The following is a 21,400-nucleotide window of genomic DNA, read 5'->3' on the forward strand; positions in this document are numbered from 1 at the left end:
CTTGGTGAGTCTGGTGAGAACTTGGTGTGTCTGGTGAGAGCTTGGTGTGTCTGGTGAGAGCTTGGTGAGTCTGGTGAGAACTTGGTGAGTCTGGTGAGAGCTTGGTGAGTCTGGTGAGGCTTGGTGAGTCTGGTGAGAGCTTGGTGAGAGCTTGGTGCGTCTGGTGAGAGCTTGGTGAGAGCTTTGTGCGTCTGGTGAGAGCTTGGTGAGTCTGGTGAGAGCTTGGTGAGTCTGGTGAGAGCTTGGTGAGTCTGGTGAGAGCTTGGTGAGTCTGGTGAGAGCTTGGTGAGTCTGGTGAGAGCTTGGTGAGTCTGGTGAGAGCTTGGTGAGTCTGGTGAGAGCTTGGTGAGTCTGGTGAGAGCTTGGTGAGTCTGGTGAGAGCTTGGTGAGTCTGGTGAGAGCTTGGTGTGTCTGGTGAGAGCTTGGTGTGTCTGGTGAGAGCTTGGTGAGTCTGGTGAGAGCTTGGTGAGTCTGGTGAGAGCTTGGTGAGTCTGGTGAGAGCTTGGTGAGTCTGGTGAGAGCTTGGTGTGTCTGGTGAGAGCTTGGTGTGTCTGGTGAGAGCTTGGTGTGTCTGGTGAGAGCTTGGTGTGTCTGGTGAGAGCTTGTATGGAACAGCTTGGTGAGTCTGGTGAGACTAATTTAAATTGGTGCTGCATGTGCGCTATGTGTTAGTTTTTTCTGCTAGCATGGTCAAGAAATTGCTATTAAATGTAGCTCTAAGTGGTATTAAAAAGTATTAAATTGAACTTGTTGCAACCTGCAGATACCAGGATTTAGGTCACACCAGATGGTGCTACTGTACTGTATTATCATCTGATAAAACTCTTATTTCCTCTCATCCAGGGAAGAGGCAATCTGAACCATGAGAAGCAGGCGTTCGCCCAGGACCACCCACACCTGAAGACACTGGAGGAGGTGGTCTGCACCGTCAAGCCCACTGCCATCATAGGTGAGTTAAGCCCACTGCCATCATAGGTGAGTTAAGCCCACTGTTATCATAGGTGAGTTAAGCCCACTGCCATCATAGGTGAGTTAAGCCCACTGCCATCATAGGTGAGTTAAGCCCACTGCCATCATAGGTGAGTTAAGCCCACTGCCGTCATAGGTGAGTTAAGCCCACTGTTATCATAGGTGAGTTAAGCCCACTGTTATCATAGGTGAGTTAAGCTCACTGCCATCATAGGTGAGTGTTAAGCCCACTGTTATCATAGGTGAGTTAAGCCCACTGCCATCATAGGTGAGTTAAGCCCACTGCCATCATAGGTGAGTTAAGCCCACTGTTATCATAGGTGAGTTAAGCCCACTGTTATCATAGGTGAGTTAAGCTCACTGCCATCATAGGTGAGTGTTAAGCACCGGTCGTAAACCGAGGTCAGATTGATTATCCCATAACTCATTGGTCCGAATCCCAGCTTCAAGCAGCGTCCTGCGAAGTGTGGGACGTCTAGGACTCAATTTGTCTATAAAGTTCAGGGCTTAAACTCAGCAGACCTCGGCTCACACACAGGCACCCCCCGTCCCCTCCAGTAATACAGTTGATTGATTGGAGTTGCGGGGTATATTTACTTTATTCTACTTTAATCTACTCGGTTCGCCGTAGAGTTTACTGTATGGCATTACTTGATAAAACCAGGCTTGCCGAACCCACCTTTCTCCTTAATGCAATAATCCTATTTCTCCTCCTACTCCGTCTGGGGAAAACCACACTCATGAGGTTCTTTTTTACATCATAAATCAGGCACATTACTGGTAAAGTTACAATGCAAAAATACATCTCCATGCTTACCCGTCTTTTTAGGAAAAATAGAAGCAAACGTTGTTTCCAAAAGAAGATTGTTTTTATTTTTTAACAGTAGAAGATTACATTTAAAGGCTCAGTTTCATTTTTATAAGTACACAAGTTTCAGCTTACAATATATCAGGTTTCAGTCATCTCCTCAAAATCTCTCAAAAAAGTCTGGCTCTTGAATGAGCAACCGTCTCTTTTTATCGACATTGTACCATATTTCCGATTGGTCTAAACACAGTGATGTCACAGGGTTGTCATGTTTGTTTAGCAAACCAAAATACAATACATAATTCGTATTAACTCCTCCTTCTTTGTACTAACGTTACTGCTAGTTACCTAGTGGTTTTTAAGTAACAGAAAGTCCCTTATTCCTTCAAAACAGACAACGGCTTTGTCTGTGGTGACCACGTGACATGGTACCATGCACGAGGCCGCCCTCCATAGGATTTCTTATCAAGATTTCTTAAAGGTTCCCTCCAGACAAACAGTTTTACACATCATTCTTTTAGTATAATTCTCTACTGACAGTCAATTATAAGCATGCCATTTATGAAAACTTTTACTGTACACATTAAACATTTAATTGTTATATCGTTTTTTCTTTTAAGATTTCCTCAATAGTTTCCGGACTCCTGGCTTTCAACCCTCAACCTTTAATTCCCTTCCCGTCTGAAAGGGTTAACATTTTACTGCTCTCTCTCCTCTGCTGAGGCCCACATTCCGCAGGTTGACTCCCTTTTGCCTGTTGTCTGTGAAAAACTGTGAAGAACAGGCCCCTTCTATGGAGACATTAAAGGCTCAGTTCCATTTTTTATAAGTAGAGCCATCATAGAGCTATCTTTCCAGAGTTCATTTTAAAGATTTATACTGGTCATATAGGAACGACTCAGGATGTCATTGTCCAAAAGTGTCACTTGTTCTGTGGCACTTCACACCCACTCTGCCATCCTGGGAGATCATTGTCCATCATCAATTGAATAATGAAGCATATAATTACATGTGAAAAATAGGTATATAGGGCTATATTGTTACATAAACAACAAAAAAAAAATTTGAAATAGAAATCACTGTTCTTTTTTAGAGAACAGGGCTTTTGCTTTTTTTGATTATATTTTTACCAACATTTTTATGTCATTGGTAAGGTGTTGTTGGATATTTTGATGACTTTCTTGCTTTCTTTGGCCTCTCGTAGTCCGCCCAGCCTCTGGTAGATGGTGGTGAGGTACTTGTACTGGGGACTTCTTGTCTTGACCCCCCGGGTCGAGAGGCCATGGATCTTGGGTCTTGCAGGCTTTGACCTTTTTCACCTCCCCTGACTTCTTGACTGACCACACTCCTGTGCTCGGTGGAGGGCAGGACAGGATAAATCTTCGGATCCCTCCGCGCATAACGGAATCCAGATGCAACATTGATGTTAGACGTGCTCATCTTAGGGTAAAAGATCAAATCCACCCTATAATATTCGCAGCTGTTTCCCCAGCTCTTGACGGTCGCCCATGTCTTGCCGAGATTTGTGTCACCCTCTTGGGTAACCATGTAGATCTTCACCCAGGCCGGGAGGATACCGGCCCAGTTACCTCCCACCAGAACATGGGCGACACTGGATCTCTCTTCTGACGCACCGTCCAAGTAGAAGAAGTCCTCGAACGGCATCCTGGTGAAAGGGTCAGAATAAGGTCTTCTCCCTGGTTTTATTCCCACTATGTCAGGCCAACTGGCTGGGGACTTAAGCTCTTCATTTGTCATCATTCTTCCATTTCCTGCATATAACTGAGATCGTTGGCCGTCGTCTATAGCGTCCCATTTTCCTCTCTGGAGCGTTATTTTCTTCATCCAGGTTACTCCTAGGCCCAGAGACAGTTTATCCTCCGGTGATGTAATCGCAGTTGCTGTCTGGCCCTGGTCAGGCATTTTTGGTGAAACCAGGCTTGGTGATGATGACACGAGGGTCGCTCTCCTAGAAACAAGGGGGTCACGATCCAAAATACTCAATACGCTATCACCATGTAACATAAGTTCGTCTGAGATGGTATATTCCTTAACCGCCATTCTCCGTTAGTTGTTGTGGTGTCTATGCGTCCCAGCGTCTCTGACTAGTGTGCGAGAGAAAGCACTGGTCCCTTTTATCTTCATTTCAGAAGAGGCTCCGTCATAGTTGAAGGCCACATTCTCTTTTTTGCATAATTTACGGCCCTCCCTGACCGGGAGAGGAGGCCCATACGACGTAGTAGATTTATTGTAATAATGACCCCTATTATCAAAATGCAGGGGAGGGCCCACCTCACAATCCCCATCATGACCGCCCTGGCTGTTTGTACCATGGAAGTGGCAAAATTCCAAATATCACCCACTCCATCCTTCACGGCCCCTCCTATATCTTCAGCTGCACGCCCGATAATGGTACCCAGTACTATCGCAAATTGAGTTATGTCCCTCCTCTTGCTCCATTCGTCCACATGCGGTGCTCGATCCTGTGAACAGGACCCGTTTGTCATGTTGTTAGCATGTGAAATGGGAAAAACACCATCCAGGTAGAATCCTCTTGTTGTCCATCCAAACTCTGGATTCAGCTTTCCTCCCGTTTCCAAATAATCAGATATGGGTTTCCATGGGGATACAAAGTCAAACAGGGCCTTGTTGCATCCCGTACAGGTGTTAAACAGATGTCGATTGTTTCCCCGTCTGTTATTGCAGTACTGGGTATTGATGAAATTCCATCGGTTCAACAGGTATGCCTCCGGTGGCCAATAGTAGGGGAATCCTCTATCCAGGGTGTGTTCAAACAGCGTTGCTAGGGGTCCGCATTTTGAATTTTTTGCCTGCCATGTGGCTTCATTCTGTTTAGCTCCCCATCGCGCAGTGGGAGAAGAGCGGTAGCAGTTAGCCACTATCAAGGGGATGCTCACCTGCCGGGGGAATTTTGAGTCATAATACAGTGTTCCACCCTCCCCCGAAACTGCCCTTCATCTCATTAGGTCACTGGTGTCCCGTGAGGTTGGAGAGTCGAACCAATGCATATTACTCCATGCATGTTCTTGCGGCGGAGGGTTACGCACAATGTAGTACCTTTCTACCATTCTTCGAGGGTCGCATCCTATCTCCTGAGCCTTAGCCAGAGGGAGAGTGCCCCAATGGATCCACGTACTGTTAATCCCATCCCGGGATCTCCCCCTAGTCAGGGTCCTAGTAGAAGCTAGGTCTACCATAGCTGAGGTAGCTTCCTCCACATGTAGGTGCGGATAAGTATCCTTCTCTGTACACAGACTCTGATCATTCTGCGTACAATACTGTTTCCCCCATCTACCATAAGTAGTTCCGGGGTAGGCCCCGAGCTGGGCCCCCGTCGCTCTGAAGCTTGGTTCCAGACCCCACCTCATTATGTAGCCACTAGAGGTCTTTCTAGTGAGAATAAGAGGTGGGGGTAGTAGGATTTCGCCTAATTGTCTCTCTTTAATGTTCACCATAGTGAATGGTAGCTGTGGATCCTTTTCTTTCCAATCGTGTACCCACTCCAATATATCCTCTTTTTCTGATCCATCGGGATTGAGGTTTGGATTAGGTTTGCTTTCTTTTGGGGGATCTTTGTTATTGCTCCCCACCGCCACTACCAATGCTCCGGGGTATGGGGTGCTGGAATTTGGGTCTATATGCCTACCCACATTTAGTTGGAACCCCAAAACCTGAGCAGCTAACTGTTGGTGGATGAACAGGGTCAACTTGGTCTCTTCCGTATCTGGCTCCTTCTGCCAGCATGCCGCCACCAGGTTGACCTCATCCGTGAGGCCTATTCCTGCATAGGCCTTCCATTCATTGAGGGGCCGTTTTGCCCACCTGCTGTGGTATCTGTCGTATTGTGAGGGTTCTGGGTACACTCTATACCTCCTCAAATAATTCCTGAAATTCACACGACAGGTGGCTTCCTGGCCCAGAGTTCCATTCGAGTATGGGCGTGGGACCCCCATATTCCGTGCTTCTCGGCATATAGGGACTAATTCACCCGCTTCTCTCATCATTCTTTTTCCCACTTCAAGGGTGGTAAGACCCCTCCATACCTCGTCAGTTTTTGCCAGGTTATCAGATAGGCAATCGAGGAGAGAGTCTAGTATTTGCGTGCCCCACTTTCCCTCGAGTTTCTCCACCTGGCTCGGGGTCAAGGTTGGGACGTCTGTGTACCATAAGGTCCTCCCCCCCGCCAGGGGGAGACCGCGCACCCATGGAAGTGTAGGTGGGTATGGTTTGATTTTTACCCGTCCTGGGTTGGTTACCGCCACAGTCCATTTGAACCATGTAGCGGTAGTCTGAAAAGGACATCCTCCTGCTTGGTCAGTAGCTGTGAGAGGTATATCCTGTTCAGGCCGTTCCTGGACCTGAGCCTCCGGCTGAGTGTCTTGTCTGGGGGTCAAGAACCCAAAAAAGGCCTCAACCTCTCGTTCCCATGCCGGGGGCCATTTTGTATACAGGGTCACCTTGGTCAAGGTTGATTCTCCTGTGTCATCACTGGGTTTCCTGCCCAGGGTCACTTCTACTGCTTGGGTCCCATTCAGTCTGGTAGTAGAACAGTTGGATAATTCCTCCCAAGGCCCCCACTCCGGGTCACCCTGATACCTGGAGTGTGCTCTGACCCTGATGCAGGGGTATATCCGTGCCTCTCCCTTGGCTAGTTTCAATTTAGTTGAGATTTCGCCTCTGGGGTTAGAAGGGTATACTGCCGTCACCTCCGCTCCTGCCGCACCGAGGCATATCTCGTCCCTCTGAGCGGCCAAATCTTTCCATGTCATGTATGGATTACATCCCTCCTCTGGGTTTAGTAACCAGCATTGTGGTTCCGGATCAGGCAGTGAGCAGTCAGGGAATTGTTCCTTGGCCTGACCCGTGTCACTAAAAGAGGTAGATATATAGTCCGACCAGGCCTCCCATCTCTCTGATGCGTTTCTTGGTTCACACGGGACCTGAGTGACCATCCTATAGTGGGTCACTGGTATTCCTCTATGGTCCTTAACCGTTGGTTCTTCAAACTCCCATTCAGTACGAGTCCTGGGGTAATCAATTGCCCTTATAAATCCCAGGGTTAGTGTGATGGCGAGTACTACCAGAGTCACTCTTAGTATCCATTTACTTGCCACAGCCTTGGCGGATTTCTTGGGTTGAGTCGCCAGGCTTGGCGATATCTCTTCTATGTTGGGAGCGGCCCTGTTCTCGGATTCATTGTCAGAATCTGACTGCTCCCATTCCCGGTCTATATCCATTGTAATTTAATATAATAATTTAGGACCTGCTCCGAGGTCATCATTTGGCACACATGCGAACCATGCATACAATGCGTATCTGCGATTAACCCATCCCGTCGTCCTTCCCCCCCAAGGGCAGCCGGGAGCAGACAGGCGCCACGTGAGCCGCGCCAGGGGACCAATCCAAGTGCTCCTGTCCGTCTTCGTCAAGGACGCCACAGCGTTAGCGATCTTGTTGTTGTGCATGTTTTTCCATTGGGTTTATCTTATCGGGGGGGGAAACCCTTGCGAGCACGGGGAGAACATGCAAACTCCACACAGAAAGGCCTGGGAGATACCCCACCTGGGTAACTGGCATCATGGAAACCTGGTCCCCAAGCGGGATTCGAACCCTGGACCTTCTTGCTGTGAGGCGACAGTGTTAACCACTACACCACCGTGCCGCCACCAGTGTCAAGCAGGTCATGATCTCTCTTCGAGCGGATTCATCATTTGGGCGGGGCACCGCATATGCCCCTTTGTTTAGACAGGTCATGTGCTCATATATATAGTCCCTGCCCATATGCGTTGGTTGTCTGATTATGACTGGCAGGTCATGGTATGGTGGGTTGGGTGGTGCCCAATATACTGATGTCTGGGTACTGGGCCCCAGTGTGTCTTCGGGACTAGGCCCACTGCGCATGGGTATGGGTTGTTCCCCGTACTCCGGGGCTACCAGGTTATAGGTGTTTGTGGTGTTCTTCAGGTAGGCCATATTCCTCCCTCTCGCCTTTCCTTCGCTGCCTGAGAAGAAAAGGTGAGACGGTTATCGCCTGTGCGCATCGAGCATGTACTACTTGGTCAAGGCTTCTGATCTTCGCCTGATGCGATCCCATATACTGGGCGCCCTCGAGCCTGGTCCCATGCCGTCGGGGTAGTGTACCCTCTTTGGTTTGATCATGGACCCCTTCCTAATGCTTCCGATCACAGGAGTGTCTTTCCCCGGGGCAATCTCCACAGAGAGGCCTCTGATAGGATGTGGCATATGCCCCACACTCAGCGTGACAGAGAGTATCACCCATTGGTATTCTTTCCCATTCACGGGTCTCTCTGTATCTCCTGGGGATATAGACTTCCCTTTCGTGCCCGTTTTAGTTATTCCAGGCCCGTCCCTCACCAGTAGTTCTAGTGATAGGGTTTCACGGAACCCTTCTCTGAGCTCTCCACTTATAGTGGTCAACCAATCGAATTCACCACCGTGTCTGTGTCCAGAGCTGGGGAAGGGCAAGGAGATCAGTCCCGAGGTTAGTAGCACAGCCCTTTTAGCCAACATCATGCGCACCAGGCTGGCTACATCCAGTAGAAGGTCATTTCCTTTTAGTCTATCATTGGTCATGACCTCCTGTCCCTTGGTGAACAGTCTTGACCTCTCCTCCGTATCCTTCACCCAGAATGTGTCTGGTCCTTTCACCAGGAACATCTTATCCCCCCTTGAAGGCATTGCCCTGGGGAAACCGGTGTTTATGGTTTTCTCAAGATAGGTTTCCATCAGGCTGGCCAGGTTTTCCGTGCTGCCCTTGAAGGCTATACCTCCTCGGCCCGCGGCCCCTTTGCGGACTGGAGCATCCCCATCTTGCAGGTATCCACTGCCCTTTGTCAGGTATATTCCTGACCCTAGTTTCACTTCCGTATGGTCTTGGCATTTGGCTAGAGCATAACCCAGCCATGAGCACCCGCACTTGGATGCTAACTGTGGGGTCATAGGAGGGTACGCTGCCAGTACTATACGGGGTCCGTATTCCATATAACATGCTTGGCAGACAATTATTCTGCATCCCCTCGGGCCCTCCTTTGGCCCAAAGGTGTAGGTATCATCGCCTGGGCGATATAGAGGTTTGTGATCCGTGGGGACCTGTTCTGGACGATTCCGTGATGGTCCGTGCCATAGTAGGTTAGTCACCTGGACGAGGCACAAGGTGCATTTATCCAGGTTGTGTCCCCATTTCGTCCATCTGATTATACTTCCTCCTGGTCCCTCCACAGGTTCTGCTTCCGGGGTGTCGGGGTGACGTACTAGTGATCTGTTATCCGACAGATACCCCTTTTTCGCCGCCTTAACTGCTCCATCAGCCACACCCATAAAAACGCTGGCGCCTCGTATGTTTCCAGCGTCCCCATTCAAAGGGGACAATCCTGGCGCCATACAGATCAATATTTTGTGCCTGGCGCACTCCAAGGCGAAAGGCATGGATTCTCTAAGTCCCGGTACACCCCTTTGGGCCATCTTGCTTCCCGTTTCCTGTGGTGTAGAGCTTGAGATTCCAGCCATCTTCCCCTTTCTTCACCCGGTTTTGCGGACTTGATTTACGTGCACTATACCTAGGTCCTGTAATCTAAGTCGCCTGGGACTAAGTATTTCAACGATGGTATCTTTGCTTTCACACTTCTTGCTGGGATTCCCTGCCAGGGGTTTTCGGAGCACCCACACGGCTTCACCTAAGGAGAAGGGAGAAGAGACAGCCGTGTTATCTTCTGAAACACATCTCTTATCCTCTCTTCTCAAGTTCACAGCTTGGTGTATCCTAAGGAGAGAGATTGGTTCATCCCAGGATCGCAACATATCCTCCTTGATTATCTGCTCTTTTATAGAGCGCACAGCCCTCTCGGCCACTCCGTTCGTATTGGGCTGGTAGGGTACCGAGTATTGGGCCATTACACCCGCTTCCTCCAGTAGTGTCTTCACTGATCCGTGAGTGAAGTAGGTGGCATTATCCATCCTGAGCGATGTAGCCCTTGGCTCTTCCCTTAGGAACTGTGATATGCAGTTGCATATTACTGCAGCCGTCGGAGTGGGGATAGGGTACATTCTGAGTCTACCTGGCCCATTGTCCACTATCACCAGTCCCTGCCTGTGTTTCTTTTTCGTCCCCTCTGACATGGGTCCAAACACGTCGGCGGAAAAATGCAGCCCTGCTTCCGATACTGCTATTTGTCCCAGTGGCACAGGCTCAGGTTTTGTCCCTCTTACCAGCGCACATCGTTCACAGGCCTTCCGGATTGTTATCGCTCTTTGTTTCGCTTTAGGTATGTGAATGTGGTTGGTTCTTAGGTATACCAACATCCTCTTACTTCCAACATGTCCAAGGTTATCATGTACCAGTCGGATCATGTGAGTAGCCTCGTCCTCCGGTACTCTCACCGTGCCTTTGTCTTCCCAGGCTGTGGGCGTGACTAAGGCCAGTCTTTTGAGTTTTAGCCCGCTGACCTCAGGGCGGTTTTGGGCCAGGGTGTCGACTTCTTTGTTTCCCTGGTAGTGGACCCCGGTTTCCTCCGTATGGCTTTTTAGCCATTTCCAAGCTATTTTCATGCCTCGGAATTGTTCCACTATGAGGGCCCAGAGGTCACCATGGGCCATTGGTCTGCCTGTGCTGGTTTCAAATCCTTTCGCTTTCCAGTACTCCAGGTTCTCTGTTCCTCCGTTGTAACAGTATTGGCTATCGGTTACAATAAGTAGTTTCGGTATGTGCTTCCCTTTGGCCATTATTATGCCCTCCAGTATAGCTGTTACCTCCGCCGTTTGGGCTGATCCCTCGGTCCAGCCACTCGCTGTTTTGATGTTCTCATTGTTGTGTTTTAGAACATAGGCCCACTTGGCCTTTGTTCCGTCCTGTTTGTGCTGACTTCCGTCTGTGTAGAGTACCCAGTTGGGTTCGGCCTCAGGCTCGGTGAGCTTGGTTTTCGTTTCTAGGGGACACTTGGTTCCTGTTGTGATAAATCTCATTTTAGGATCTGTTAACATCATTGACCAATGTCCCCATCGTGAGGTCATGGCCCTCGAGCCTGTAATAGTTCCCTTCGAGGCACTCTGCAGGGCAGGAAATTCTGTGGTTACTATTATATCTTTGTCTTGAGCCAAGTCCTTCAGGGCATTCCAGAATCTAAATACTCCACATAGGATTCGTTCTTCTTCTGTATACCGCTCCTCCGTATTGGTGAACTGCATGGATAAAAGTAGACAAGGGGTCTTCCCCTTTCTATTCTGACATTTCAGAGTTATCCCTTGCGTACCCTCCACTTGTGGGAATACTTCTAGATGTTTGGTGGGGTCTCTTTTTTCCAGATCTTTGCAGTTTTCCAGCACATGGGTTTTGAACACCGTCCAGCCTGGCTCCACTTCCTCTATGGGGATGTTCCTATTCCTAGGGTTTTTTCCCTCGAGAGCTTTGCCTTTCAGTTTGTGGAGCGGGGATGCTTTTGTCGCATAGCCAGGCACATGGGTCATAATGTGGCCGCATTTTCCCATGGCAGAGTCCAGCTGACTCAGGGACACAGGCTTCTCAATGGCCGCTACCTGATCCAGGTATTCCCTGCTGACTGACTTTCCGGTGTCCGTGATGTTGAAACCCAGATACCTCAGGGTATGTTTCGCGATCTCGCACTTCTTGAGGCCTATCTTTAACCCGGCCCTGGAGAGGCGGGTCACTACCTGGTCCAGTAGTTCCAAGTGTTCTTGTTCCGAGTCATTGGTCGTCGATGTATATGGTGACATCCAGGCCTCTTAGGATGTCCTCTATGACTCCTTGGAACACATTCGGGGAGTTCTTATACCCCTGTGGTAAAACTGTCCATCCATAGGACAGCCCGTTCCAGGTGAACGCCGTCTTTTGGGTGGATAGGGGGTCGATAGGTACTGACCAGAATCCATTAGCCAGGTCAATGCTAGACTTCCAACGTTTGTTGGGCAGATTCCTGGTTGTTTGTGCTATGTTTATCATTGTCCTGGTATCTGAGCATGTTCTAGCATTCAGGGCAATTAAGTTGTGCACTAATCTCCATGACCCATCAGGTTTGGGGACTCCCATTACAGGGGTATTTGTTAGAGCAGAGTCCAACATAGTCAACACGCCCATTTCTTCCAATTCCGTGATGGTTTCTGTCAGCTCCTTTTTGCACCTCGGGTCCACCCTGTGCTGTGCTTGTCTCGGTGGTATGGTCCCCTTTATAGTGTGTGTATACTTGGGGTCCACCCTTCCCACGTCGTTCTTGTGGGCAGCATATAAGCCTCTCTTGAGTATTTCTCGTATGAGGGTTTTCTCGTGGCTTTCGGACTCTTCCACAACCTTTTCCATTTCGCCCCGTATGTCCACTGGCTTCATATATTTGACACGGACTCTGTGCTGTGGCCTTTGCGGGTCACCCTTGGGTATGAATTTTTCCTTTTCGTACAGTAGTATCAAGTCTTTTGGGGATAACAGGGGTTCCGAATTAGGTGGTCCTACCACTCCTGATATCCCATGCTTCTCCCCTGTACCCATGAGGGCTCTGGTCCCATTACCTAATTCCACTTCTATGGATCCGGTAATGGGTGTATTTACATGCAGGGAAATTTCCGCCCCGGTGTCTACTAGGTATTGGTCGTTTCCCACTTGACACGTTAACTTCCCATCAGTCTCCTGTGTCTTGAGTGCAATAGCATTCAGTAGGGGCCTCTCCTGGGGATCTATATTGAGGGTTAATAGACTCTCTGTCACTCTGTCTTCTTCCCATGTTCGAGTGTCATGTGTCACATCACCAGGAGGCCAGGATTCTATTCTCTCTCCTTCCGGGATTTGAATTCCTCCCTTGTTGCCCTCCTTTCTGCTTGCTTTTCTGGGGTTAATGCGGCCCACTCGTCGGGAGGTAGGTACATGTAATTCTTCTTCCCTTTCTCGTCCTTGGTTATCCTCGGGGGGAACTCCTGGGAGCCCCCCCTTTTGTCGTTTTTTGAGTAGGTAGGTTTAACGTTAGCCGCTGGCTGTTGCTGGGCTCTGGGAGGCCGAATTTGAGCCTTCTCCTCTCGTGGGTTCTCCCCTTTCCTTTCGCTTTTATTGTATTTGGTTTGAGAAAGCATTTTGACTTGGTCATACAGCATGCATTCCGTCCGTAACTGATCTCGGGACCATGCTGCGCATTTGGCTGCAAGACGGTTACCCCCTGGTACTCCTATGAAAATTTTTTCAACTAGTAAGCCTGATCCTTGCATAGGTCCTCCACGTATGACTGATTCCGCTGCAACAGTGAGAGACACACTCCCGTCTCTCACCTGTGGGATTAGTTTCTCCACCATATTTTCCCCTGGATCTTGACCGGGGGTTCTCACTTCTATTTCCATAATTTGGGCCATAGACGCCCCTTCGGGGATCTCCAGTCCTTTGAGGTGTCGCAAAATGCGAGCGGCATCCGGGTCATCGTAGAGAGGGGACCCATGGAAAATCTGAGCAATCCTATGGATATAAGCAGCCTGGGTCTCCCCATGAATCATTTCTGGGGCCAGTTTCTTGAGCACTTGGGTTTTGCTCAATAATTCTTGTGCTTTGTTGCTTTCGCCATATTGGGCACTGTCATACAGACTCCTGTCGGTATGTAAACTCTTTCCTCTTGGTCGGTATATGTCTCCGGGAGATTGGGCCAGTATGGAGTGAGGGCTTACCTCCGGGCGGTGTTCCTCTGTGCTGTGTCTCAGGGCTCGGATTGGGCTTATGGACGGGGCTTTGTTCAACCAGTGTCTTTCTCTCCTGGCTATTTCGGCCATGGCCCTGTCCCGTTTGTACACTTGTTCGCGCAGTACGTCATAGCCAGCATGTAAATATGCATGCTTGTATGGTTCCGTTATTCCCGGGTGAGACAACACTTTCTCTGCCTCAGGTGACCGTGCTAAGGCCTGAGCCTTCCTCCATGTCACGGGGATATGCTGGCATAATATCCCCTGTTTCTTCTCCTGCCAATTCTCCTTCACTTTCGTCGGAGACGTCCTCCAATCCTGAGCTCCAGGTCAAGCCTGAAGGTGACTGGAAGGCGGTGCCCTTCAGGGGGGGCCCGGGGCCTATAGGTCTCAGTTTGACCGGTTTGGCTCTCTTGTTCCGAGGCCTAGGAGGTTCGCCCCTTGGGTACCGAACTCTCTCCCTAGATCTTGACCGAGATGAGGACATTGAGGAGGCTCTGGAGCTTGACCGATCCCGGTCTCCCTCTTCTTCTGAGTCCTGATCTGGATCAGTATACTCCGGTCCGCTATCTGTTGGGTCGTCCCCTGACTCCTGGGGACAGCCTAGTCGTCTAAGAATACTCTTAGCCCGGGATTTGGCAAGTCCATCCCTTTCTGGTTCGAACTGTACTGTTGGTTTCCGGGGAGTGGATGATCTCCCTCTTTCTGTTGTTCGGGAGGAGCTCTGGGAATTGGACTTTTCCTTCCTGGGTCCAATTCCCGACCCCTTAGGGTTTGGAGGGGGATCGAGGGGTACCGATGCCGGTTCACTGTCCTCATCCTCCTCACTCTCTCCTGCTTCAGTCAAGGCCTGGGTTATTCCCTCATGGTCCTTGGGTTCTACCATGAGGCAGATTTCCGTGTGTTTTGCACTTCTTATGGTTGAGATTGCGCGGACTACTGCCTCCCCCAACCATATGCCTCTTTGGCCATATACTCGAGACCTGCCCCACATCAGGTTTATGGCTAGTCGGTAGGGCATGTCCTTGGTACCATGGCCAGCATAGATTTCTCTTCTCTGCAGTAGATCCTTCATCCGGGACACCAGATTGTCCCAGTTCTTTTGTGAGGACTGTACTTTATTGTACCTGTTTTGGCTTAGTGTCACATGGACAACTTTCTCCGCGTGAAACACATTATAATCACACTCAGTGATTACTGCCTTGCCCGGTTTCAGGGGTTCTTTGGTCCTTATTTCCATCACCTGTTTCCTCAGGTTCCGGTAATAAGCGCCTCCTGCCACTACCATGCTTGTTTCCCATCTACCATAGCTCGTCAAAGATGGTCCAGTGAAGGTGAGAATTGACCATGGTGCGTCAGAGTTGTCGGTCCAGACTGGGTAGTTAGTGACTGTTATGTCTGGTGTTTCTTTGTGAGAGTCTGTAGATATTCCTCTCGCCCCTGAGTGTTCACCACGGCAAGAGGTGTAGGCTGCTCTCGCTTGTTTCACTTCCTCGTGAACACGTGGTCCTGGGCTTAAGCACCCCAGGGAGTAATCTCGCCCTGGGGTTGATGTAGCCATTGGTGTAGCTGATCCCCCCAGCGTCTGTAGTTGTCCCCCGCTAGTAACTTCCCTCATTTCACATCCAGAGGGGTCACTAATGGAGCGGGGTTCCCTCTGGCTGATGTACTTGTGAGGGGGTACAGGCCGTGCTTGGTCTGCGTCTGCTCCTGAGTCCTGACTACGTTCCTGCGTCACCCCCTCCTGGGTGTGCCTCGCACCGGAAAACTGGAGTGCAGGGCTTCCAGGGTTAGTGAAACCCCCTGAGCCTTCTCTCTCAGTGCTGGGAGGCCGAGTGTCTGGTATTTCCTCATACATCCTCCCGGGTCCAGACGGGGGCCACGTGATTTGGGCCCTCTGTTCTGAGTGACTCGCTTCCCGCGGTGTTCCCTGAGGACCAGACCATGTCTGGTTTCTGTATGCCACCTCGTTCATGACCTGTGTGAGGTCTCCGACCATAGTGGGCTCAATTTCTTCGAACAGATTTCCCCAGCCATTACGGTAATGTGATGGCCATGCCTCCATTTGAGCTCTGCGCACTGTGTTTGCTTGGTATTTGTCCGGGACTAGCAAGACCACTGCCATGGATGCAGCTGGTATTTCTTGGTAGGCTTCCAAGAAGCACCATATGCTCGTGTTGACGTCATAGTGCCAAATCCCTGTTCCGAACAGTGTCATGACTAGGCTTGTTATGCCTACTCTCTGGGCTTGTCTGAAAATGCTCCTGTAATATGCCAGGAGTACTCGGGTTTGGCCTTCAAGGTCTGTTCCGGGCAGTATGTCTTGCATGGCAATTGTCAGTATCCCCTCGTAACCCTTATTTTTAAGTAGGTAGGGGACTCCTACCAGCACTGTGCCATCCTTAAGGAGGTTATGAGGTTGTCTGGCCACTTCTCTTGCACACCAGTCGGCGTAGCCGGGTCCTGCCATGTCTTGTATGGCTTTTGCCATCCCCCCCCCATTACGTAGGCCTCTGTTGGCCGGGTTAACCACAAATGTGTGGTTTCCTTTTGGTACAAAGTTTTGTAACCATATGGAGCAGACCCATAGGTGCTGTATATGCTTAGGGTTTCCTGGTTGAGATCTGGGTTTGATAGTACATGAGATTTCATTCAACCTTGACATGCCAGGGGGCATGGTCTGCTCCTCTGGCGTAGAGTTTGTTGTAGGGACTTGGGGCAGGGGGCTCCACTGTCCCTGAAGTCCCAGGCCTTCGGGCCAGTATGCAGGGGCCGTAGCCGTCGGGACCGTTCGTGTTCCAATTACGGCCTGCTGTACAGCTGGCAGCTCTGGATATAGGGATTCGCTTGGTTCTGTGAATTCCTCACTTCCCGCAAACGTATCAGGGGACTCAGGGCGTTCCTCCCGTTCTCCTGGGTAGTCCAGACCCAGGTCGGGTATAAACACTCCCAATCCCTCCTCCGAGGGTAATTCCTCCTCTATGATGTGGGAATGATTGTGAGACATCGTGTTAGCACTGGTTTGTTAGCCGATGGTGAGCTAGTTAGCTTGCAGTTCTGTGAACGGTCGTTTTGACTGCGCTTCACATCCAGTCTCCCCTCCTTGCATACAGTATCTTTGGGCTAGGAGCCATCCAGTTCGCCTTTCTGTGAACGGTCGTTTTGACTTCGCTTCACATACTTTCTCCCCTCTTTGCATACAGTATCTTTGGGCTAGGAGCCATCCAGTTCGCCTTTCTGTGAACGGTCGTTTTGACTTCGCTTCACATACTGTCTCCCCTCCTCCTTGCATACAGTAGCTTTGGGTAGTTGGCTCTCCAGTTCGCCTTTCTGTGAGCAAAGCATGAAAGTGATTTTTGCATTGTAACTTCACCCAGTAGAATTTTCACAGTAATCACAAATATATACTTTAAATGCGATTCTTTCTTCGAGTAGAACCTTCTACAATTTTGACTTTAAGAAAACATTACGTAACTTTTTAGTCATAAGTGATCTGTCACCGTAATCACAAATATATACTTTAAATGCGATTCCTTCTTCGAGTAGAACCTTCTACAATTTTGACTTTAAGAAAACATTACGTAACTTTTTAGTCATAAGTGATCTGTCACCGTAATCACAAATATATACTTTAAATGCGATTCCTTCTTCGAGTAGAACCTTCTACAATTTTGACTTTAAGAAAACATTACGTAACTTTTTAGTCATAAGTGATCTGTCACCGTAATCACAAATATATACTTTAAATGCGATTCCTTCTTCGAGTAGAACCTTCTACAATTTTGACTTTAAGAAAACATTACGTAACTTTTTAGTCATAAGTGATCTGTCACCGTAATCACAAATATATACTTTAAATGCGATTCCTTCTTCGAGTAGAACCTTCTACAATTTTGACTTTAAGAAAACATTACGTAACTTTTTAGTCATAAGTGATCTGTCACCGTAATCACAAATATATACTTTAAATGCGATTCTTTCTTCGAGTAGAACCTTCTACAATTTTGATTTTGCCAAATCTGTAATTTAATTTTACTCAGAGGCTTTTGACAGTAGTCCTGTCTTCTTCGGCCGTTTAGCACCTATTTTGGTTAGTATAAATGCCCACCCAGGGACGCCATGTTGAGCACCGGTCGTAAACCGAGGTCAGATTGATTATCCCATAACTCATTGGTCCGAATCCCAGCTTCAAGCAGCGTCATGCGAAGTGTGGGACGTCTAGGACTCAATTTGTCTATAAAGTTCAGGGCTTAAACTCAGCAGACCTCGGCTCACACACAGGCACCCCCCGTCCCCTCCAGTAATACAGTTTATTGATTGGAGTTGCGGGGTATATTTACTTTATTCTACTTTAATCTACTCGGTTCGCCGTAGAGTTTACTGTATGGCATTACTTGATAAAACCAGGCTTGCCGAACCCACCTTTCTCCTTAATGCAATAATCCTATTTCTCCTCCTACTCCGTCTGGGGAAAACCACACTCATGAGGTTCTTTTTTACATCATAAATCAGGCACATTACTGGTAAAGTTACAATGCAAAAATACATCTCCATGCTTACCCGTCTTTTTAGGAAAAATAGAAGCAAACGTTGTTTCCAAAAGAAGATTGTTTTTATTTTTTAACAGTAGAAGATTACATTTAAAGGTTCAGTTTCATTTTCAAGTACACAAGTTTCAGCTTACAATATATCAGGTTTCAGTCATCTCCTCAAAATCTCTCAAAAAAGTCTGGCTCTTGAATGAGCAACCGTCTCTTTTTATCGACATTGTACCATATTTCCGATTGGTCTAAACACAGTGATGTCACAGGGTTGTCATGTTTGTTTAGCAAACCAAAATACAATACATAATTCGTATTAACTCCTCCTTCTTTGTACTAACGTTACTGCTAGTTACCTAGTGGTTTTTAAGTAACAGAAAGTCCCTTATTCCTTCAAAACAGACAACGGCTTTGTCTGTGGTGACCACGTGACATGGTACCATGCACGAGGCCGCCCTCCATAGGATTTCTTATCAAGATTTCTTAAAGGTTCCCTCCAGACAAACAGTTTTACACATCATTCTTTTAGTATAATTCTCTACTGACAGTCAATTATAAGCATGCCATTTATGAAAACTTTTACTGTACACATTAAACATTTAATTGTTATATAGTTTTTTCTTTTAAGATTTCCTCAATAGTTTCCGGACTCCTGGCTTTCAACCCTCAACCTTTAATTCCCTTCCCGTCTGAAAGGGTTAACATTTTACTGCTCTCTCTCCTCTGCTGAGGCCCACATTCCGCAGGTTGACTCCCTTTTGCCTGTTGTCTGTGAAAAACTGTGAAGAACAGGCCCCTTCTATGGAGACATTAAAGGCTCAGTTCCATTTTTTATAAGTAGAGCCATCATAGAGCTATCTTTCCAGAGTTAAGTTTAAAGATTTATACTGGTCATATAGGAACGACTCAGGATGTCATTGTCCAAAAGTGTCACTTGTTCTGTGGCACTTCACAGTGAGTTAAGCCCACTGTTATCATAGGTGAGTTAAGCCCACTGTTATCATAGGTGAGTTAAGCCCACTGCCATCATAGGTGAGTTAAGCCCACTGTTATCATAGGTGAGTTAAGCCCACTGTTATCATAGGTGAGTTAAGCCCACTGCCATCATAGGTGAGTTAAGCCCACTGCCATCATAGGTGAGTTAAGCCCACTGCCATCATAGGTGAGTCAAGCCCACTGCCATCATAGGTGAGTCAAGCCCACTGCCATCATAGGTGAGTTAAGCCCACTGTTATCATAGGTGAGTTAAGCCCACTGCCATCATAGGTGAGTTAAGCCCACTGCCATCATAGGTGAGTTAAGCCCACTGCCATCATAGGTGAGTTAAGCCCACTGCCATCATAGGTGAGTTAAGCCCACTGCCATCATAGGTGAGTTAAGCCCACTGCCATCATAGGTGAGTTAAGCCCACTGTTATCATAGGTGAGTTAAGCCCACTGCCGTCATAGGTGAGTTAAGCCCACTGCCATCATAGGTGAGTTAAGCCCACTGCCATCATAGGTGAGTTAAGCCCACTGCCATCATAGGTGAGTTAAGCCCACTGTTATCATAGGTGAGTTAAGCCCACTGTTATCATAGGTGAGTCAAGCCCACTGCCATCATAGGTGAGTTAAGCCCACTGTTATCATAGGTGAGTTAAGCCCACTGTTATCATAGGTGAGTCAAGCCCACTGCCATCATAGGTGAGTTAAGCCCACTGTTATCATAGGTGAGTTAAGCCCACTGTTATCATAGGTGAGTTAAGCCCACTGCCGTCATAGGTGAGTTAAGCCCTCTGCCATCATAGGTGAGTTAAGCCCACTGTTATCATAGGTGAGTTAAGCCCACTGCCATCATAGGTGAGTTAAGCCCACTGCCATCATAGGTGAGATAAGCCGACTGCCGTCATAGGTGAGTCAAGCCCACTGCCATCATAGGTGAGTTAAGCCCACTGCCATCATAGGTGAGTTAAGCCCACTGCCGTCATAGGTGAGTCAAGCCCACTGCCATCATAGGTGAGTCAAGCCCACTGCCAGCATAGGTGAGTTAAGCCCACTGTTATCATAGGTGAGTTAAGCCCACTGTTATCATAGGTGAGTTAAGCCCACTGCCATCATAGGTGAGTTAAGCCCACTGTTATCATAGGTGAGTTAAGCCCACTGCCATCATAGGTGAGTTAAGCCCACTGTTATCATAGGTGAGTTAAGCCCACTGCCATCATAGGTGAGTTAAGCCCACTGTTATCATAGGTGAGTTAAGCCCACTGCCATCATAGGTGAGTTAAGCCCACTGCCATCATAGGTGAGTTAAGCCCACTGTTATCATAGGTGAGTTAAGCCCACTGCCATCATAGGTGAGTTAAGCCCACTGCCATCATAGGTGAGTTAAGCCCACTGTTATCATAGGTGAGTTAAGCCCACTGCCATCATAGGTGAGTTAAGCCCACTGCCATCATAGGTGAGTTAAGCCCACTGCCATCATAGGTGAGTTAAGCCCACTTTTATCATAGGTGAGTTAAGCCCACTGCCATCATAGGTGAGTTAAGCCCACTGTTATCATAGGTGAGTTAAGCCCACTGCCATCATAGGTGAGTTAAGCCCACTGCCATCATAGGTGAGTTAAGCCCACTGTTATCATAGGTGAGTTAAGCCCACTGCCATCATAGGTGAGTCAAGCCCACTGCCATCATAGGTGAGTTAAGCCCACTGTTATCATAGGTGAGTTAAGCCCACTGCCATCATAGGTGAGTTAAGCCCACTGCCATCATAGGTGAGTTAAGCCCACTGTTATCATAGGTGAGTTAAGCCCACTGCCATCATAGGTGAGTCAAGCCCACTGCCATCATAGGTGAGTTAAGCCCACTGCCATCATAGGTGAGTTAAGCCCACTGTTATCATAGGTGAGTTAAGCCCACTGTTATCATAGGTGAGTCAAGCCCACTGTTATCATAGGTGAGTTAAGCCCACTGTTATCATAGGTGAGTTAAGCCCACTGTTATCATAGGTGAGTTAAGCCCACTGTTATCATAGGTGAGTTAAGCCCACTGTTATCATAGGTGAGTTAAGCCCACTGTTATCATAGGTGAGTTAAGCCCACTGTTATCATAGGTGAGTTAAGCCCACTGCCATCATAGGTGAGTTAAGCCCACTGTTATCATAGGTGAGTTAAGCCCACTGCTATCATAGGTGAGTTAAGCCCACTGCCATCATAGGTGAGTCAAGCCCACTGCCATCATAGGTGAGTTAAGCCCACTGTTATCATAGGTGAGTTAAGCCCACTGCCGTCATAGGTGAGTTAAGCCCACTGTTATCATAGGTGAGTTAAGCCCACTGTTATCATAGGTGAGTTAAGCCCACTGTTATCATAGGTGAGTTAAGCCCACTGTTATCATAGGTGAGTTAAG

The 21,400-nt window shown here is 48.3% G+C and overlaps 1 protein-coding gene across 1 annotated transcript in view; it reads left to right on the top strand.

Annotated features, from left to right (window-relative positions):
• The window catches only part of me3 (malic enzyme 3, NADP(+)-dependent, mitochondrial), a 120,602-nt gene that overhangs the window by 76,842 nt on the left and 22,360 nt on the right, over positions 1-21,400 (top strand). Inside the window, exon 9 of the mRNA XM_084313869.1 lies at positions 844-949. Coding sequence (XP_084169995.1) covers positions 844-949 — 106 coding nt within the window. The remainder of the gene's footprint in view (positions 1-843; positions 950-21,400) is intronic.

Source organism: Notolepis coatsorum, assembly GCF_963971535.1.
Source record: "Notolepis coatsorum genome assembly, chromosome: 5".
NCBI lineage: Eukaryota > Metazoa > Chordata > Actinopteri > Aulopiformes > Paralepididae > Notolepis > Notolepis coatsorum.